Source organism: Heptranchias perlo, unplaced genomic scaffold (genome assembly GCF_035084215.1).
Source record: "Heptranchias perlo isolate sHepPer1 unplaced genomic scaffold, sHepPer1.hap1 HAP1_SCAFFOLD_462, whole genome shotgun sequence".
NCBI classification, from domain to species: Eukaryota; Metazoa; Chordata; class Chondrichthyes; order Hexanchiformes; family Hexanchidae; genus Heptranchias; species Heptranchias perlo.
In genome coordinates, this window is record NW_027139476.1 from 162,243 (window position 1) to 180,717 (window position 18,475).

Consider the following 18,475-nt stretch of genomic DNA (forward strand, 5'->3'; position numbering starts at 1 on the left):
GTGGGAGTGTATATTTATTTGGTATATCTCTCTATGTATACGGGTGGTGGGAGTGTGCGTTTATTTGGTATATCTCTCTGTGTATACGGGGGGAGGGAGTGTATATTTATTTGGTATATCTCTCTGTGTATACGGGGGATGGGTGTGTGCGTTTATTTGGTATATCTCTCTGTGTATACGGGGGGAGGGAGTGTATATTTATTTGGTATATCTCTCTGTGTATACGGGTGGTGGGAGTGTATATTTATTTGGTATATCTCTGTGTATACTGGGGGTGGGAGTGTATATTTATTTGGTATATCTCTCTGTGTATATGGGGGATGGGAGTGTGCGTTTATTTGGTATATCTCTATACGGGGGGTGGGAGTGTGCGTTTATTTGGTATATCTCTGTGTATATGGGGGGTGGGAGTGTATATTTATTTGGTATATCTATCTGTGTATACGGGGGATGGGAGTGTGCGTTTATTTGGTATATCTCTCTGTGTATACGGGGGGTGGGAGTGTATGTTTATTTGGTATATCTCTGTGTATACGGGGGGTGGGAGTGTATATTTATTTGGTATATCTCTATACGGGGGGTGGGAGTGTGCATTTATTTGGTATATCTCTCTGTGTATACGGGGGATGGGAGTGTATATTTATTTGGTATATCTTTATACGGGGGGTGGGAGTGTATATGTATTTGGTATATCTCTATACGGGGGGTGGGAGTGTGCGTTTATTTGGTATATCTCTATACGGGGGGTGGGAGTGTATATTTATTTGGTATATCTCTATACGGGGGGTGGGAGTGTATATTTATTTGGTATATCTCTATACGGGGGGTGGGAGTGTATATTTATTTGGTATATCTCTATACGGGGGGTGGGAGTGTATATTTCTTTGGTATATCTCTATACGGGGGGTGGGAGTGTATATTTATTTGGTATATCTCTATACGGGGGGGTGGGAGTGTATATTTATTTGGTATATCTCTATACGGGGGATGGGAGTGTATATTTATTTGGTATATCTCTATACGGGGGATGGGAGTGTATATTTATTTGGTATATCTCTATACGGGGGATGGGAGTGTATATTTATTTGGTATATCTCTATACGGGGGATGGGAGTGTATATTTAACTGGTATATCTCTCTGTGTATACGGGTGGTGGGAGTGTATATTTATTTGGTATATCTCTCTGTGTATACGGGGGGAGGGAGTGTATATTTATTTGGTATATCTCTCTGTGTATATGGGGGGTGGGAGTGTGCGTTTATTTGGTATATCTCTCTGTGTATACTGGGGGTGGGAGTGTATATTTATTTGGTATATCTCTGTGTATACGGGTGGTGGGAGTGTATATTTATTTGGTATATCTCTATACGGGGGGGTGGGAGTGTTTATTTATTTGGTATATCTCTATACGGGGGATGGGAGTGTATATTTATTTGGTATATCTCTATACGGGGGATGGGAGTGTATATTTATTTGGTATATCTCTATACGGGGGATGGGAGTGTATATTTATTTGGTATATCTCTCTGTGTATACGGGTGGTGGGAGTGTATATTTATTTGGTATATCTCTCTGTGTATACGGGGGATGGGAGTGTGCGTTTATTTGGTATATCTCTCTGTGTATACGGGGGGAGGGAGTGTATATTTATTTGGTATATCTCTCTGTGTATACGGGGGGTGGGAGTGTGCGTTTATTTGGTATATCTCTCTGTGTATACTGGGGGTGGGAGTGTATATTTATTTGGTATATCTCTGTGTATACGGGTGGTGGGAGTGTATATTTATTTGGTATATCTCTCTGTGTATACGGGAGGTGGGAGTGTATGTTTATTTGGTATATCTCTATACGGGGGGTGGGAGTGTATATTTATTTGGTATATCTCTATACGGGGGGTGGGAGTGTATATTTATTTGGTATATCTCTGTGTATACGGGGGGTGGGAGTGTATATTTATTTGGTATATCTCTATACGGGGTTGGGAGTGTATATTTATTTGGTATATCTCTCTGTGTAGAGGGAGGACCTTTGCTCCTGTGCCCAGTTTGACCTGCTCCGGTATGTTGTACACTTCACTCTCTGTGGGCACGTTGCAATTGGGCTTCTCGGTGATCTTCACCCATTCGATTCGGAACTTGGTCCTCCAAAGGTCAAGAACCAGAAATTCCCCCTTTTCTGTGAAGAGCAGGAAGCCAATGTTTGATCAGCGATAGACCAGTGACCCAGGAGTTTACCAGTGCAGGAGGTCATCCAGGACCCTCGCCCCCACCCTCTGCAGTTAGACTCAGAACCTCCATCAAAGCACTCTCACAGTGAGACTGGCCGTCTCAGACCAGGCCGCACGGTGAGACTGGCCGTCTCAGACCAGACCTCACGGTGAGACTGACCATCTCAGACCAGACCTCACGGTGAGACTGGCCGTCTCAGACCAGACCTCACGGTGAGACTGGCCGTCTCAGACCAGACCTCACGGTGAGACTGGCCGTCTCAGACCAGACCTCACGGTGAGACTGACCATCTCAGACAAGGCCACACGGTGAGACTGACCATCTCAGACCAGACCGCACGGTGAGACTGGCCGTCTCAGACCAGACATCACGGTGAGACTGGCCGTCTCAGACCAGACCGCACGGTGAGACTGGCCGTCTCAGACCAGACCTCACGGTGAGACTGGCCGTCTCAGACCAGACCACACGGTGAGACTGGCCATCTCAGACCAGACCTCACGGTGAGACTGGCCGTCTCAGACCAGACCTCACAGTGAGACTGGCCGTCTCAGACCAGACCGCACGGTGAGACTGGCCGTCTCAGACCAGACCGCACGGTGAGACTGACCGTCTCAGACCAGACCACACGGTGAGACTGGCCGTCTCAGACCAGACCTCACGGTGAGACTGACCGTCTCAGACCAGAACGCACAGTGAGACCGACCGTCTCAGACCAGACCTCACGGTGAGACTGACCGTCTCAGACCAGAACGCACAGTGAGACCGACCGTCTCAGACCAGACCTCACGGTGAGACTGACTGTCTCAGACCAGAACGCACAGTGAGACCGACCGTCTCAGACCAGACCACACGGTGAGACTGACCGTCTCAGACCAGACCTCACGGTGAGACTGGCCGTCTCAGACCCCACGGTGAGACTGACCGTCTCAGACCAGAACGCACAGTGAGACCGACCGTCTCAGACCAGACCTCACGGTGAGACCAACCGTCTCGGACCCCACGGTGAGACCGACCGTCTCAGACCAGACCTCACGGTGAGACCGACCGTCTCGGACCCCGCGGTGAGACCGACCGTCTCAGACCACACAAATCCCCAGGGCCTGATAATCTACATCCCAGAGTACTAAAGGAAGTGTCCCTGGAAATAGTGGATGCGTTGGTGATCATCTTCCAAAGTTCTATAGACTCTGGAACAGTTCCTACAGATTGGAGGGTGGCAAATGTAACCCCACTATTTAAAAAAGGAGGGAGAGAAAAAACAGAGAATTACAGACCAGTTATCCTAACATCAGTAGTGGGGAAAATGCTCGAATCTATTATAAAATATGTGATAACAGAACACTTGGAGGGCATTAACAGGATTGGACAAAGTCAGCATGGGTTTATGAAAGGGAAATCACGCTTAACAAATCTACTGGAGTTTTTTGAGGATGTAACTAGTAGAATAGATAGGGGGAACCAGTGGATGTGGTGTATTTGGATTTTCAGAAGGCTTTTGATAAAGTCCCACACAAGAGGTTAGTGTGCAAAATTAAAGCACATGGGATTGGGGGGAATATACTGGCATGGATTGAGAATTGGTTGACAGACAGGAAACAGAGAGTAGGAATAAACGGGTCTTTTTCCGGGTGGCAGGCAGTGACTAGTGGGGTACCGCAGTGATCAGTGCTTGGGCCCCAGCTATTCACAATATATATCAATGATTTGGATGAGGGAACGGAATGTAACATTTCCAAGTTTGCAGACGACACAAAACTGGGCTGGAATGTGAGCTGTGAGGAGGATGCAAAGAGGCTCCAATGTGATTTAGACAAGTTGGGTGAGTGGGCAAGAACATGGCAGATGCAGTATAACGTGGATAAATGTGAGGTTATCCACTTTGGTTGTAAAAACAGAAAGGCAGATTATTATCTGAATGGTGATAGATTGAGAAAAGGGGAGGTGCAATGAGACCTGGGTGTCCTTGTACACCAGTCGCTGAAAGCGAGCATTCAGGTGCAGCAAGCAGTTTGGAAGGCGAATGGTATGTTGGCCTTCATTGCAAGAGGATTTGAGTACAGGAACAGGGATGTCTTACTGCAGTTATACAGGGCCTTGGTGAGACCACATCTGGAGTATTGTGTGCTGTTTTGGTCTCCTTATCTGAGGAAGGATGTCCTTGCCATGGAGGGAGTGCAACGAAAGTTTACCAGACTGATTGCTGGGATGGCAGGACTGACGTATGAGGAGAGATTGGGTCAACTATGCCTATATTCACTAGAGTTTAGAAGAATGAGAGGTGATCCCATTGAAACATATAAAATTCTAACAGGACTAGACAGACTAGATGTAGGGAGGATGTTCCCGATGTCTGGGGAGTCCAGAACCAGGGGTCACAGTCTCAGGATACGGGGTATGCCATTTAGAACCGAGATGAGGAGAAATTTCTTCACTCAGAGGGTGGTGAACCTGTGGAATTCTCTACCACAGAAGGCAGTGGAGGCCAAGTCATTAGATGTATTCAAGGAGATAGATATATTTCTTAATGCTAAAGGGATGAAGGGATATGGGGAAAAAGTGGGAACAGGGTACTGAGTTAGACAATCAGTCATTTTGAATGGCGGAGCAGGCCCGAATGGCCTACTCTTGCTCCTATTTTCTATGTTTCTATGTTTCACACAGTGAGACTGACCGTCTCGGACCCCACGGTGAGACTGACCGTCTCAGACCACAGGGTGAGACTGACCGTCTCAGACCCCACGGCGAGGCTGACCGTCTCAGACCCCACGGCGGGAGTGACCGTCTGTGTCGCACGGCGGGAGTGACCGTCTGTGTCGCACGGCGGGAGTGACCGTCTGTGACGTACGGCGGGAGTGACCGTCTGTGACACGGCGAGAGTGACCGTCTGTGACACACGGCGGGAGTGACCGTCTGTGACGCACGGCGGGAGTGACCGTCTGTGACGCACGGCGGGAGTGACCGTCTGTGACACGGCGAGAGTGACCGTCTGTAACACGGCGAGAGTGACCGTCTGTGACACACGGCGGGAGTGACCGTCTGTGACACGGCGAGAGTGACCGTCTGTGACACACGGCGGGAGTGACCGTCTGTGACACGGCGAGAGTGACCGTCTGTGACACATGGCGGCAGTGACCATCTCTGACCTGTTCCGTTGGGCTTTGCTTTGAGAAGGACAGTCTTGTGTCTTTTCTTTCCCCGTCCGTTCTCCATCTCCTGCTCCATTCGAGTCGAGATCTCCCTCAGTTTCTGCTCCGACACGGAGAAATCCTGCAGCACGTTCTCAATCTACAATGAGAGTGATTGTGAAAGAGGCAGAGAGACATTCGATCAGGGCCCGGAATTAGTGGGGCCAAATCACACCAGAGCAAGTACAGGGCGGGGGGAGGTGTGGGGGGGGGGGGGAGGGGGAAGGAGAGGTGTGGGGGGAGGGGGTGAGGGTGCCCGGGGTCCGGTTCGGGGGGTGCCCGGGGTCCGGTTAGAGGGGTGCCCGGGGTCCGGTTCGGGGGGTGCCCGGGGTCCGGTTCGGGGGGTGCCCGGGGTCCGGTTCGGGGGGTGCCCGGGGTCCGGTTCGGGGGGTGCCCGGGATCCGGTTCGGGGGGTGCCCGGGGTCCGGTTCGGGGGGTGCCCGGGGTCCGGTTCGGGGGGTGCCCGGGGTCCGGTTCGGGGGGGTGCCCGGGGTCCGGTTCGGGGGGTGCCCGGGGTCCGGTTCGGGGGGTGCCCGGGGTCCGGTTCGGGGGGGTGCCCGGGGTCCGGTTCGGGGGGGTGCCCGGGGTCCGGTTCGGGGGGGGTGCCCGGGGTCCGGTTCGGGGGGGTGCCCGGGGTCCGGTTCGGGGGGTGCCCGGGGTCCGGTTCGGGGGGTGCCCGGGGTCCGGTTCGGGGGGGTGCCTGGGGTCCGGTTCGGGGGGTGCCCGGGGTCCAGTTCGGGGGGTGCCCGGGGTCCGGTTATGAACAAGTTTGATTAACAGACTGACTGAAAGACTCGGCTCAATCAATCTTTCCACTGAACAGGAGAGATCACTGGACCTGACATTTCACCCTGATTACAGAACCTGAGAGGGCGATCGAGGGCGAGGGTCCCCGGATTACACTGCCTGAGAGGGAGATCGAGGGCGGGCATCCTCTAATTACAGTTCCTGAGAGGGAGATCGCGGACAAGGAGGTCCTCTGATTACAGTACCTGAGAGGGAGATCGGGGGCAGAGGGCCCTCTGATTACAGTACCTGAGAAGGAGGTCGAGGGTGGAGGCACCTTTGATTCCAGTGCCTGAGAGGGAGATCGAGGGCGGAGGGCCCTCTGATTACAGTACCTGAGAGGGAGATCGAGGGCGGAGGGCCCTCTGATTACAGTACCTGAGAGGGAGATCGGGGGCAGAGGGCCCTCTGATTACAGTACCTGAGAGTGAGATCGAGGGCGGGGGGTCCTCTGATTACAGTACCTGAGAGGGAGTTTGAGGGGGGGGTGTTCCTCTGATTACAGTACCTGAGAGGAATATCGAGGGTGGGGGGGGTCCTCTGATTACAGTACCTCAGAGGGAGATCGAGGGCAGAGGCTCTTCTGATTACAGTACCTGTGAGGGAGATTAGGGGCGGAGAGCCCTCTGATTACAGTACCTGAGAGTGAGATCGAGGGCAGAGGACCCTCTGATTACAGTACCTGAGAAGGAGATCGGGGGTGGAGGGCCCTCTGATTACAGTACCTGAGAGAGAAATCGAGGGTAGGGATCCTCTGATTACAGTACCTGAGAGGGCGATCAAGGGCGGAGGGCCCTCTGATTACAGTACCTGAGAGGGAGATCGAGGCCGGGGGGTGGGTCCTCTGATTACAATACCTGAGAGGGAGATCGAGGGCGGAGGGCCCTCTGATTACAGTACCTGAGAAGGAGGTCGAGGGTGGAGGCACCTTTGATTCCAGTGCCTGAGAGGGAGATCGAGGGCGGAGGGCCCTCTGATTACAGTACCTGAGAGGGAGATTGAGGGCGGAGGGCCCTCTGATTACAGCACCTGAGAGGGAAATCGAGGGCGGGGTGTCTTCTGATTACAGTACCTGAGAGGGAGATTGAGGGCAGAGGGTCCTCTGATTACAGTACCTGAGAGGGACATTGAGGGTGGGGGTTCCTCTGACTACAGTACCTGAGCGGAAGATCGGGGGCGGAGGGTACTCTGATTACAGTACCTCAGCGGAAGGTTGAGGGCGGAAGTCCCTCTGATTACAGTACCTGAAAGGGAGATTGAGGGTGGGGGGCCCTCTGATTACAGTACCTCAGCGGAAGGTTGAGGGCGGAAGTCCCTCTGATTACTGTACCTGAGAGGGAGATCGAGGGTGGAGGGCCCTCTGATTACAGTACCTGAGAGGGAGATTGAGGGCGGGGTGTCTTCTGACTACAGTACCTGAGAGGGAGATCGAGGGCAGGGGGCCCTCTGATTACAGTACCTGAAAGGGAGATTGAGGGTGGACATCCCTCTGATTACAGTACCTGAGAGGGAGATTGAAGGTGGACGTCACTCTGATTACAGTACCTGAGCGGGAGATCGAGAGCGGGGCGTCCTCTGATTACACTGCCTGAGAGGGAAATCAGGGCCGGACGTCCCTCTGATTACAGTACCTGAGCAGGAAATTGGGGGCGGACGTCCCTCTGATTACAGTACCTGAGAGGGAGCTTGAGGGTGAGGGGCCCTCTGATTACAGTACCTGAGAGGGAGATAGAAGGTGGACGTCCCTCTGATTACAGTACCTGAGAGGGAAATCGAGGGCGGGGTGTCCTCTGATTACAGTACCTGAGAGGGAGATCGAGGGTAGAGGCTCCTCTGATTACAGTAGCTGAGAGGGAGATCGGGGATGGAGGGCCCGATAATTACAATACCTCAGAGGGAGATTGAGGGTGGAGGGCCCACTGATTACAGTACCTGAGAGGGAGATCGAGGGCAGAGGCTCCTCTGATTACAGTAGCTGAGAGGGAGATCAGGGATGGAGGGCCCGATAATTACAATACCTCAGAGGGAGATTGAGGGTGGAGGGCCCACTGATTACAGTACCTGAGCGGGAAATCGGGAGCGGAGGGCCCTCTGATTACAGTACCTGAGCGGGAAATCAGGAGCGGAGGGCCCTCTGATTACAGTACCTGAGAGGGAGATCAAGGGCGGAGGGCCCTCTGATTACAGTACCTGAGAGGGAGATCAAGGGCGGAGGGCCCTCTGATTACAGTACCTGAGAGGGCGATCGAGGGCGGAGGTCCCTCTGATTACAGTACCTGAGAGGGAGATCAAGGGCGGAGGGCCCTCTGATTACAGTACCTGAGCGGGAAATCGGGAGCGGAGGGCCCTCTGATTACAGTACCGGAGAGGGAGATCGCGGACGGAGGGCCTCTGATTACAGTACCTGAGCGGGAAATCGGGAGCGGAGGGCCCTCTGATTACAGTACCTGAGAGGGAGATCAAGGGCGGAGGGCCCTCTGATTACAGTACCTGAGAGGGAGATCAAGGGCGGAGGGCCCTCTGATTACAGTACCTGAGAGGGAGATCAAGGGCGGAGGGCCCTCTGATTACAGAACCTGAGAGGGCGATCGAGGGCGAGGGTCCCCGGATTACACTGCCTGAGAGGGAGATCGCGGGCGAGGAGGTCCTCTGATTACTGTACCTGAGAGGGAGATCAGGGGTGGAGGGCCCTCTGATTGCAGTACCTGAGAGGGAGTTTGAGGGGGGGGTGTTCCTCTGATTACAGTACCTGAGAGGAATATCGAGGGTGGGGGGTCCTCTGATTACAGTACCTGAGAGGGAGATCGAGGACGGAGGGTCTTCTGATTACAGTACCTGTGAGGAAGATTGGGGGCGGAGGGCCCTCTGATTACATTACCTGAGAGTGAGATCGAGGGCAGAGGACCCTCTGATTACAGTACCTGAGAAGGAGATCGGGGGTGGAGGGCCCTCTGATTACAGTACCTGAGAGAGAAATCGAGGGTGGGGATCCTCTGATTACAGTACCTGAGAGGGAGATCGAGGCCGGGGGGGGGGGGGTCCTCTGATTACAATACCTGAGAGGGAGATCGAGGGCGGGGGCTCCTCTGATTACAGTACCTGAGGCAGAGATTGAGGGTGGGGGTCCTCTGATTACAGTACCTGAGAGGGAGATCAAGGACGGAGGGTCTTCTGATTACAGTACCTGTGAGGAAGATTGGGGGCGGAGGGCCCTCCGATTACAGTACCTGAGAGGGAGATCGAGGGCGGAGGACCCTCTGATTACAGTACCTGAGAGGGAGATTGAGGGCGGAGGGCCCTCTGATTACAGTACCTGAGAGGGAAATCGAGGGCGGGGTGTCCTCTGATTACAGTACCTGAGAGGGAAATCGAGGGCGGGGTGTCTTCTGATTACAGTACCTGAGAGGGAGATTGAGGGCAGAGGGTCCTCTGACTACAGTACCTGAGAGGGAGATTGAGGATGGGGTGTCCTCTGATTACAGTACCTGAAAGGGAGATTGAGGGCGGACGTCCCTCTGATTACAGTACCTGAAAGGGAGATTGAGGGTGGGGGGCCCTCTGATTACAGTACCTGAGAGGGAGATCGAGGGCGGGGTGTCCTCTGATTACAGTACCTGAGCGGAAGATCGGGGACGGAGGTCCCTCTGATTACAGAACCTGAGAGGGAAATCGAGGGCGGGGTGTCCTCTCATTACAGTACCTGAGAGGGAGATTGAGGGTGGGGGTTCTTCTGACTACAGTACCTGAGCGGATAATCGGGGGCGGAGGTCCCTCTGATTACAGTACCTGAGAGGGAGATCGAGGATAGGGTGTCCTCTGATTACAGTACCTGAAAGGGAGATTGAGGGTGGACATCCCTCTGATTACAGTACCTGAGAGGGAGATTGAAGGTGGACGTCACTCTGATTACAGTACCTGAAAGGGAGATTGAGGCTGAGGGGCCCTCTGATTACAGTACCTGAGCGGGAGATCGGGGGCGGACGTTCCTTTGATTCCAGTGCCTGAGAGGGAGATCGACGATGGGGGCCCTCTGATTACAGTACCTGAGAGGGAAATCAGGGCCGGACGTCCCTCTGATTACAGTACCTGAGCAGGAAATTGGGGGCGGACGTCCCTCTGATTACAGTACCTGAGAGGGAGCTTGAGGGTGAGGGGCCCTCTGATTACAGTCCCTGAGAGGGAGATTGAAGGTGGACGTCCCTCTGATTACAGTACCTGAGAGGGAAATCGAGGGCGGGGTGTCCTCTGATTACAGGACCTGAGAGGGAGATCGAGGATGGAGGGCCCTATGATTACAATACCTGAGAGGGAGATTGAGGTGGAGGGCCCACTGATTACAGTACCTGAGTGGAAGATCGGGGACGGAGGGCCATCTGATTACAGTACCTGAGAGGGAAATCGAGGGCAGGGTGTCTTCTGATTACAGTACCTGAGAGGGAAATCGAGTGTGGGGGGCCCTCTGATTCCCGTACCTGAGAGGGAGATTGAAGGTGGACATCCCTCTGATTACAGTACCTGAGCGGAAGATCAGGGGCGGACGTCCCTCTGATTACAGTACCTGAGAGGGAGATCGAGGGTGGACATCCCTCTGATTACAGTACCTGAGAGGGAGATTGAAGGTGGACGTCACTCTGATTACAGTACCTGAAAGGGAGATTGAGGCTGAGGGGCCCTCTGATTACAGTACCTGAGAGGGAAATCAGGGCCGGACGTCCCTCTGATTACAGTACCTGAGCAGGAAATTGGGGGCGGACGTCCCTCTGATTACAGTACCTGAGAGGGAAATCGAGGGCGGGGTGTCCTCTCATTACAGGACCTGAGAGGGAGATCGAGGGTGGAGGGTACTCTGATTACAGTACCTGAGAGGGAGATTGAGGGTGGTGGGCCCTCTGATTACAGGACCTGAAAGGGAGATCGAGGGTGGAGGGTACTCTGATTACAGTACCTGAGAGGGAGATCGAGGGCAGGGGGGCCTCTGATTACAGTACCTGAGAGGGAGATCGAGGGCAGGGGGGCCTCTGATTGCAGTACCTGAAAAGGCGATTGAGGACGGACGTCCCTCTGATTACATTACCTGAGAGGGAGATTGAGGGTGAGGGGCCCTCTGATTACAGTACCTGAGAGGGAGATTGAAGGTGGACGTCCCTCTGATTACAGTACCTGAGCGGGAGATCGGGGGTGGGCGTCCCACTGATTACAGCACCTGAGCGGGAGATCGGGGGTGGATGTCCCTCTGATTACAGTACCTGAGCGGGAGATCGGGGGCAGGCGTCCCTCTGATTACAGTACCTGAGCGGGAGATCAGGGGCGGACGTCCCCCTGATTACAGTACCTGAGCGGGAGATCGGGGCCGGGCGTCCGTCTGATTACAGTACCTGAGCGGGAGATCGGGGGCGGACGTCCCTCTGATTACAATACCTGAGCGAGAGATCGGGGGCGGATGTCCCTCTGATTACAGTACCTGAGCGGGAGATCTGGGGCGGACGTCCCTCTGATTACAGTACCTGAGCAGGAGATCGGGGGCGGACGTCCCTCTGATTACAGTACCTGAGCGGGAGATCGGGGCCGGACGTCCCTCTGATTACAGTACCTGAGCAGGAGATCGGGGGCGGACGTCCCTCTGATTACAGTACCTGAGCGTGAGATCTGGGGCGGACGTCCCTCTGATTACAGTACCTGAGCGTGAGATCTGGGGCGGACGTCCCTCTGATTACAGTACCTGAGCGGGAGATCGGGGGCAGACGTTCCTCTGATTACAGTACCTGAGCGGGAGATCGGGTCGGACGTCCCTCTGATTACAGTACCTGAGCGGGAGATCGGGTTGGACGTCCCTCTGATTACAGTACCTGAGCGGGAGATCGAGGGCGGACGTCCCTCTGATTACAGTACCTGAGCGGGAGATCGGGGGTGGACGTCCCTCTGATTACAGTACCTGAGCGGGAGATCGGGGGCGGACGTTCCTCTGATTACAGTACCTGAGCGGGAGATCGGGGGCGGACGTCCCTCTGATTACAGTACCTGAGAGGGAGATCGGGTCGGACGTCCATCTGATTACAGTACCTGAGAGGGAGATCGGGGGCGGACGTCCCTCTGATTACAGTACCTGAGCGGGAGATCTGGGGTGGACGTCCCTCTGATTACAGTACCTGAGCGGGAGATCGGGGCCGGACGTCCCTCTGATTACAGTACCTGAACAGGAGATCGGGGGCGAACGTCCCTCTGATTACAGTACCTGAGTGGGAGATCTGGGGCGGATGTCCCTCTGATTACAGTACCTGAGAGGGAAATCAGGGCCGGACGTCCCTCTGATTACAGTACCTGAGCAGGAAATATGGGCGGACGTCCCTCTGATTACAGTACCTGAGAGGGAGCTTGAGGGTGAGGGGCCCTCTGATTACAGTCCCTGAGAGGGAGATTGAAGGTGGACGTCCCTCTGATTACAGTACCTGAGAGGGAAATCAAGGGCGGGGTGTCCTCTGATTACAGGACCTGAGAGGGAGATCGAGGATGGAGGGCCCTATGATTACAATACCTGAGAGGGAGATTGAGGTGGAGGGCCCACTGATTACAGTACCTGAGTGGAAGATCGGGGATGGAGGGCCATCTGATTACAGTACCTGAGAGGGAAATCGAGGGCAGGGTGTCTTCTGATTACAGTACCTGAGAGGGAAATCGAGTGTGGGGGGCCCTCTGATTCCCGTACCTGAGAGGGAGATTGAAGGTGGACGTCCCTCTGATTACAGTACCTGAGCGGAAGATCAGGGGCGGACGTCCCTCTGATTACAGTACCTGAGAGGGAGATCGAGGGTAGGGTGTCCTCTGATTACAGTACCTGAAAGGGAGATTGAGGGTGGACATCCCTCTGATTACAGTACCTGAGAGGGAGATTGAAGGTGGACGTCACTCTGATTACAGTACCTGAAAGGGAGATTGAGGCTGAGGGGCCCTCTGATTACAGTACCTGAGAGGGAAATCAGGGCCGGACGTCCCTCTGATTACAGTACCTGAGCAGGAAATTGGGGGCGGACGTCCCTCTGATTACAGTACCTGAGAGGGAAATCGAGGGCGGGGTGTCCTCTCATTACAGGACCTGAGAGGGAGATCGAGGGTGGAGGGTACTCTGATTACAGTACCTGAGAGGGAGATTGAGGGTGGTGGGCCCTCTGATTTCAGTGCATGAGAGGGAGATCGAGGGTGGTGGGCCCTCTGATTACAGTACCTGAAAGGGAGATCGAGGGTGGAGGGTACTCTGATTCCAGTACCTGAGAGGGAGATCGAGGGCAGGGGGGCCTCTGATTACAGTATCTGAGAGGGAGATCGAGGGCAGGGGGGCCTCTGATTGCAGTACCTGAAAAGGCGATTGAGGACGGACGTCCCTCTGATTACATTACCTGAGAGGGAGATTGAGGGTGAGGGGCCCTCTGATTACAGTACCTGAGAGGGAGATTGAAGGTGGACGTCCCTCTGATTACAGTACCTGAGCGGGAGATCGGGGGTGGGCGTCCCTCTGATTTCAGCACCTGAGCGGGAGATCGGGGGTGGATGTCCCTCTGATTACAGTACCTGAGCGGGAGATCGGGGGCAGGCGTCCCTCTGATTACAGTACCTGAGCGGGAGATCAGGGGGCGGACGTCCCCCTGATTACAGTACCTGAGCGGGAGATCGGGGCCGGGCGTCCCTCTGATTACAGTACCTGAGCGGGAGATCGGGGCCGGACGTCCCTCTGATTACAGTACCTGAGCAGGAGATCGGGGGCGGACGTCCCTCTGATTACAGTACCTGAGCGTGAGATCTGGGGCGGACGTCCCTCTGATTACAGTACCTGAGCGTGAGATCTGAGGCGGACGTCCCTCTGATTACAGTACCTGAGCGGGAGATCGGGGGCAGACGTTCCTCTGATTACAGTACCTCAGCGGGAGATCGGGTCGGACGTCCCTCTGATTACAGTACCTGAGCGGGAGATCGGGTCGGACGTCCCTCTGATTACAGTACCTGAGCGGGAGATCGAGGGCGGACGTCCCTCTGATTACAGTACCTGAGCGGGAGATCGGGGGTGGACGTCCCTCTGATTACAGTACCTGAGCGGGAGATCGGGGGCGGACGTTCCTCTGATTACAGTACCTGAGCGGGAGATCGGGGGCGGACGTCCCTCTGATTACAGTATCTGAGAGGGAGATCGGGTCGGACGTCCATCTGATTACAGTACCTGAGAGGGAGATCGGGGGCGGACGTCCCTCTGATTACAGTACCTGAGCGGGAGATCGGGGGTGGACGTCCCTCTGATTACAGTACCTGAGCGGGAGATCGGGGGCGGACGTTCCTCTGATTACAGTACCTAAGCGGGAGATCGGGGGCGGACGTCCCTCTGATTACAGTACCTGAGAGGGAGATCGGGTCGGACGTCCATCTGATTACAGTACCTGAGAGGGAGATCGGGGGCGGACGTCCCTCTGATTACAGTACCTGAGCGGGAGATCTGGGGTGGACGTCCCTCTGATTACAGTACCTGAGCGGGAGATCGGGGCCGTACGTCCCTCTGATTACAGTACCTGAACAGGAGATCGGGGGCGAACGTCCCTCTGATTACAGTACCTGAGTGGGAGATCTGGGGCGGATGTCCCTCTGATTACAGTACCTGAGAGGGAAATCAGGGCCGGACGTCCCTCTGATTACAGTACCTGAGCAGGAAATTGGGGGCGGACGTCCCTCTGATTACAGTACCTGAGAGGGAGCTTGAGGGTGAGGGGCCCTCTGATTACAGTCCCTGAGAGGGAGATTGAAGGTGGACGTCCCTCTGATTACAGTACCTGAGAGGGAAATCGAGGGCGGGGTGTCCTCTGATTACAGGACCTGAGAGGGAGATCGAGGATGGAGGGCCCTATGATTACAATACCTGAGAGGGAGATTGAAGGTGGACGTCCCTCTGATTACAGTACCTGAGCGGAAGATCAGGGGCGGACGTCCCTCTGATTACAGTACCTGAGAGGGAGATCGAGGGTAGGGTGTCCTCTGATTACAGTACCTGAGAGGGAGATTGAAGGTGGACGTCCCTCTGATTACAGTACCTGAGCGGGAGATCGGGGGTGGGCGTCCCTCTGATTTCAGCACCTGAGCGGGAGATCGGGGGTGGATGTCCCTCTGATTACAGTACCTGAGCGGGAGATCGGGGGCAGGCGTCCCTCTGATTACAGTACCTGAGCGGGAGATCAGGGGCGGACGTCCCCCTGATTACAGTACCTGAGCGGGAGATCGGGGCCGGGCGTCCCTCTGATTACAGTACCTGAGCGGGAGATCGGGGGCGGACGTCCCTCTGATTACAATACCTGAGCGGGAGATCGGGGGCGGATGTCCCTCTGATTACAGTACCTGAGCAGGAGATCGGGGCCGGACGTCCCTCTGATTACAGTACCTGAGCAGGAGATCGGGGGCGGACGTCCCTCTGATTACAGTACCTGAGCGTGAGATCTGGGGCGGACGTCCCTCTGATTACAGTACCTGAGCGGGAGATCGGAGCCGGACGTCCCTCTGATTACAGTACCTGAGCAGGAGATCGGGGGCGGACGTCCCTCTGATTACAGTACCTGAGCGTGAGATCTGGGGCGGACGTCCCTCTGATTACAGTACCTGAGCGTGAGATCAGGGGCGGACGTCCCTCTGATTACAGTACCTGAGCAGGAGATCGGGGGCGGAGGTCCCTCTGATTACAGTACCTGAGCGGGAGATCGGGGCCGGACGTCCCTCTGATTACAGTACCTGAGCAGGAGATCGGGGGCGGACGTCCCTCTGATTACAGTACCTGAGCGTGAGATCTGGGGCGGACGTCCCTCTGATTACAGTACCTGAGCGTGAGATCTGGGGCGGACGTCCCTCTGATTACAGTACCTGAGCGGGAGATCGGGGGCAGACGTTCCTCTGATTACAGTACCTGAGCGGGAGATCGGGTCGGACGTCCCTCTGATTACAGTACCTGAGCGGGAGATCGGGTCGGACGTCCCTCTGATTACAGTACCTGAGCGGGAGATCGAGGGCGGACGTCCCTCTGATTACAGTACCTGAGCGGGAGATCGGGGGTGGACGTCCCTCTGATTACAGTACCTGAGCGGGAGATCGGGGGCGGACGTTCCTCAGATTACAGTACCTGAGCGGGAGATCGGGGGCGGACGTCCCTCTGATTACAGTACCTGAGAGGGAGATCGGGGGCGGACGTCCCTCTGATTACAGTACCTGAGAGGGAGATCGGGGGCGGACGTCCCTCTGATTACAGTACCTGAGCGGGAGATCTGGGGTGGATGTCCCTCTGATTACAGTACCTGAGCGGGAGATCGGGGCCGGACGTCCCTCTGATTACAGTACCTGAGAGGGAGATCGGGGGCGGACGTCCCTCTGATTACAGTACCTGAGAGGGAGTTCGGGGGCGGACGTCCCTCTGATTACAGTACCTGAGAGGGAGATCGGTGGCGGACGTCCCTCTGATTACAGTACCTGAGCGGGAGATCGGTGGCGGACGTCCCTCTGATTACAGTACCTGAGAGGGAGATCGGGGGCGGACGTCCCTCTGATCACAGTACCTGAGAGGGAGATCGGGGGCGGACGTCCCTCTGATTACAGTACCTGAGCGGGAGATTGGGGGCGGACGTCCCTCTGATTACAGTACCTGAGCGGGAGATCGGGGGCGAACGTCCCTCTGATTACAGTACCTGAGTGGGAGATCTGGGGCGGACGTCCCTCTGATTACAGTACCTGAGAGGGAGATCGAGGGCGGACGTCCCTCTGATTACAGTACCTGAGTGGGAGATCTGGGGCAGACGTCCCCCTGATTACAGTACCTGAGTGGGACATCGGGGGCGGACGTCCCTCTGATTACAGTACCTGAGCGGGAGATCGGGGTCGGACGTCCCTCTGATTACAGTACCTGAGAGGGAGATCGGGGGCGGACGTCCCTCTGATTCCAGTACCTGAGAGGGAGATCGGGGGCGGACGTCCCTCTGATTACAGTACCTGAGAGGGAGATCGGGGGCGGACGTCCCTCTGATTACAGTACCTGAGCGGGAGATCGAGGGCGGACGTCCCTCTGATTACAGTACCTGAGCGGGAGATCGGGGGCGGACGTCCCTCTGATTACAGTACCTGAGCGGGAGATCGGGGGCGGACGTCCCTCTGATTACAGTACCTGAGAGGGAGATCGGGGACGGACGTCCCTCTGATTACAGTACCTGAGCGGGAGATCGGGGGCGAACGTCCCTCTGATTACAGTACCTGAGCGGGAGATCGGGGGCGGACGTCCCTCTGATTACAGTACCTGAGCGGGAGATCGGGGGCGGACGTCCCTCTGATTACAGTACCTGAGCGGGAGATCGGGGGCAGACGTCCCTCTGATTACAGTACCTGAGCGGGAGATCGGGGGCAGACGTCCCTCTGATTACAGTACCTGTTCCATGAGCTGAGAGGCAGCAAGTTTCTTACCCGCTCCCGGTGACCCTGATTCCTGTGCTCCTTCCAGACGGCTGCACAGTCCTCTGTTCCCCTCGTCTCGGCTGCAGACTTCCTGTCAAATTTGTTCCCGACTGAAGACATCTCAAGACCTGAATTAACATTAAATTGTATTTACATTGTGTCGTTAATGGAGTGAAACATCCCAAAGAGCTTCATTGAGGAGTCATCAGAGAAAAACAGACACCAAGACCCTGACGAAGATATTCGGACAGGTGACCAAAAGCTCGGTCTAAGAGGTCGGCTTTAGATTGGTCTTACAGGAGGAGGGAGAGGTTTAAGGAGGGAATTCCTGAGCTTTGGGCTGAGGCAGCTGAAGGCACGGCCACCAATGGTGGAATGATTAAAATCAGGGATGCACAAGAGGCAAAAATTGGAGGAGTGCAGAGATCTCAGAGAGTTGTAGGGCTGGAGGAGGTTCCAGAGATAGGGAGGGACGAGGCCATGGAGGGATTTGAAAACAAGGATGAGAATTTTAAAACCGAGGAGCCGGGGACCAATGTAGGTCGGTGAGCACAGGGGTGATGGGTGAAGGGGCTTGGTGTGAGTTAGGATACGAGCAGCAAAGAGCTCAATTTATGGAGATGGAAGGTAGGAGGCCGGCCAGGAGAGCATTGGAATCGTCCAGTCTGGAGGGGCCAAGGATCGATCCTCGGGGGACTCCAGAGGTAACGGTGTGGGAGAGAGAAGAGAAGCCATTACAGGAGATTCTCTGATACGACTGGATAGATAAGAATGGAAGCAGGTGAAGGCAGTCCCACCCAGCTGGACAATGGAGGAGAGGC

At 55.2% G+C, this 18,475-nt stretch overlaps 1 protein-coding gene across 1 annotated transcript in view; it reads right to left on the reverse strand.

The window, feature by feature from the left end:
- Positions 1 to 17,774, reverse strand: part of LOC137313286 (hexokinase-2-like) — a 173,280-nt gene extending 155,506 nt beyond the window's left edge. Inside the window, exons 1-3 of the mRNA XM_067979411.1 lie at positions 17,664 to 17,774; positions 5,373 to 5,514; positions 2,028 to 2,176 (exon numbers count right to left, since the gene is read on the reverse strand). Of these exons, the coding sequence (XP_067835512.1) occupies positions 2,028 to 2,176; positions 5,373 to 5,514; positions 17,664 to 17,774 (402 nt within the window). The remainder of the gene's footprint in view (positions 1 to 2,027; positions 2,177 to 5,372; positions 5,515 to 17,663) is intronic.
- Between the last annotated feature and the right edge of the window lie 701 nt (positions 17,775 to 18,475).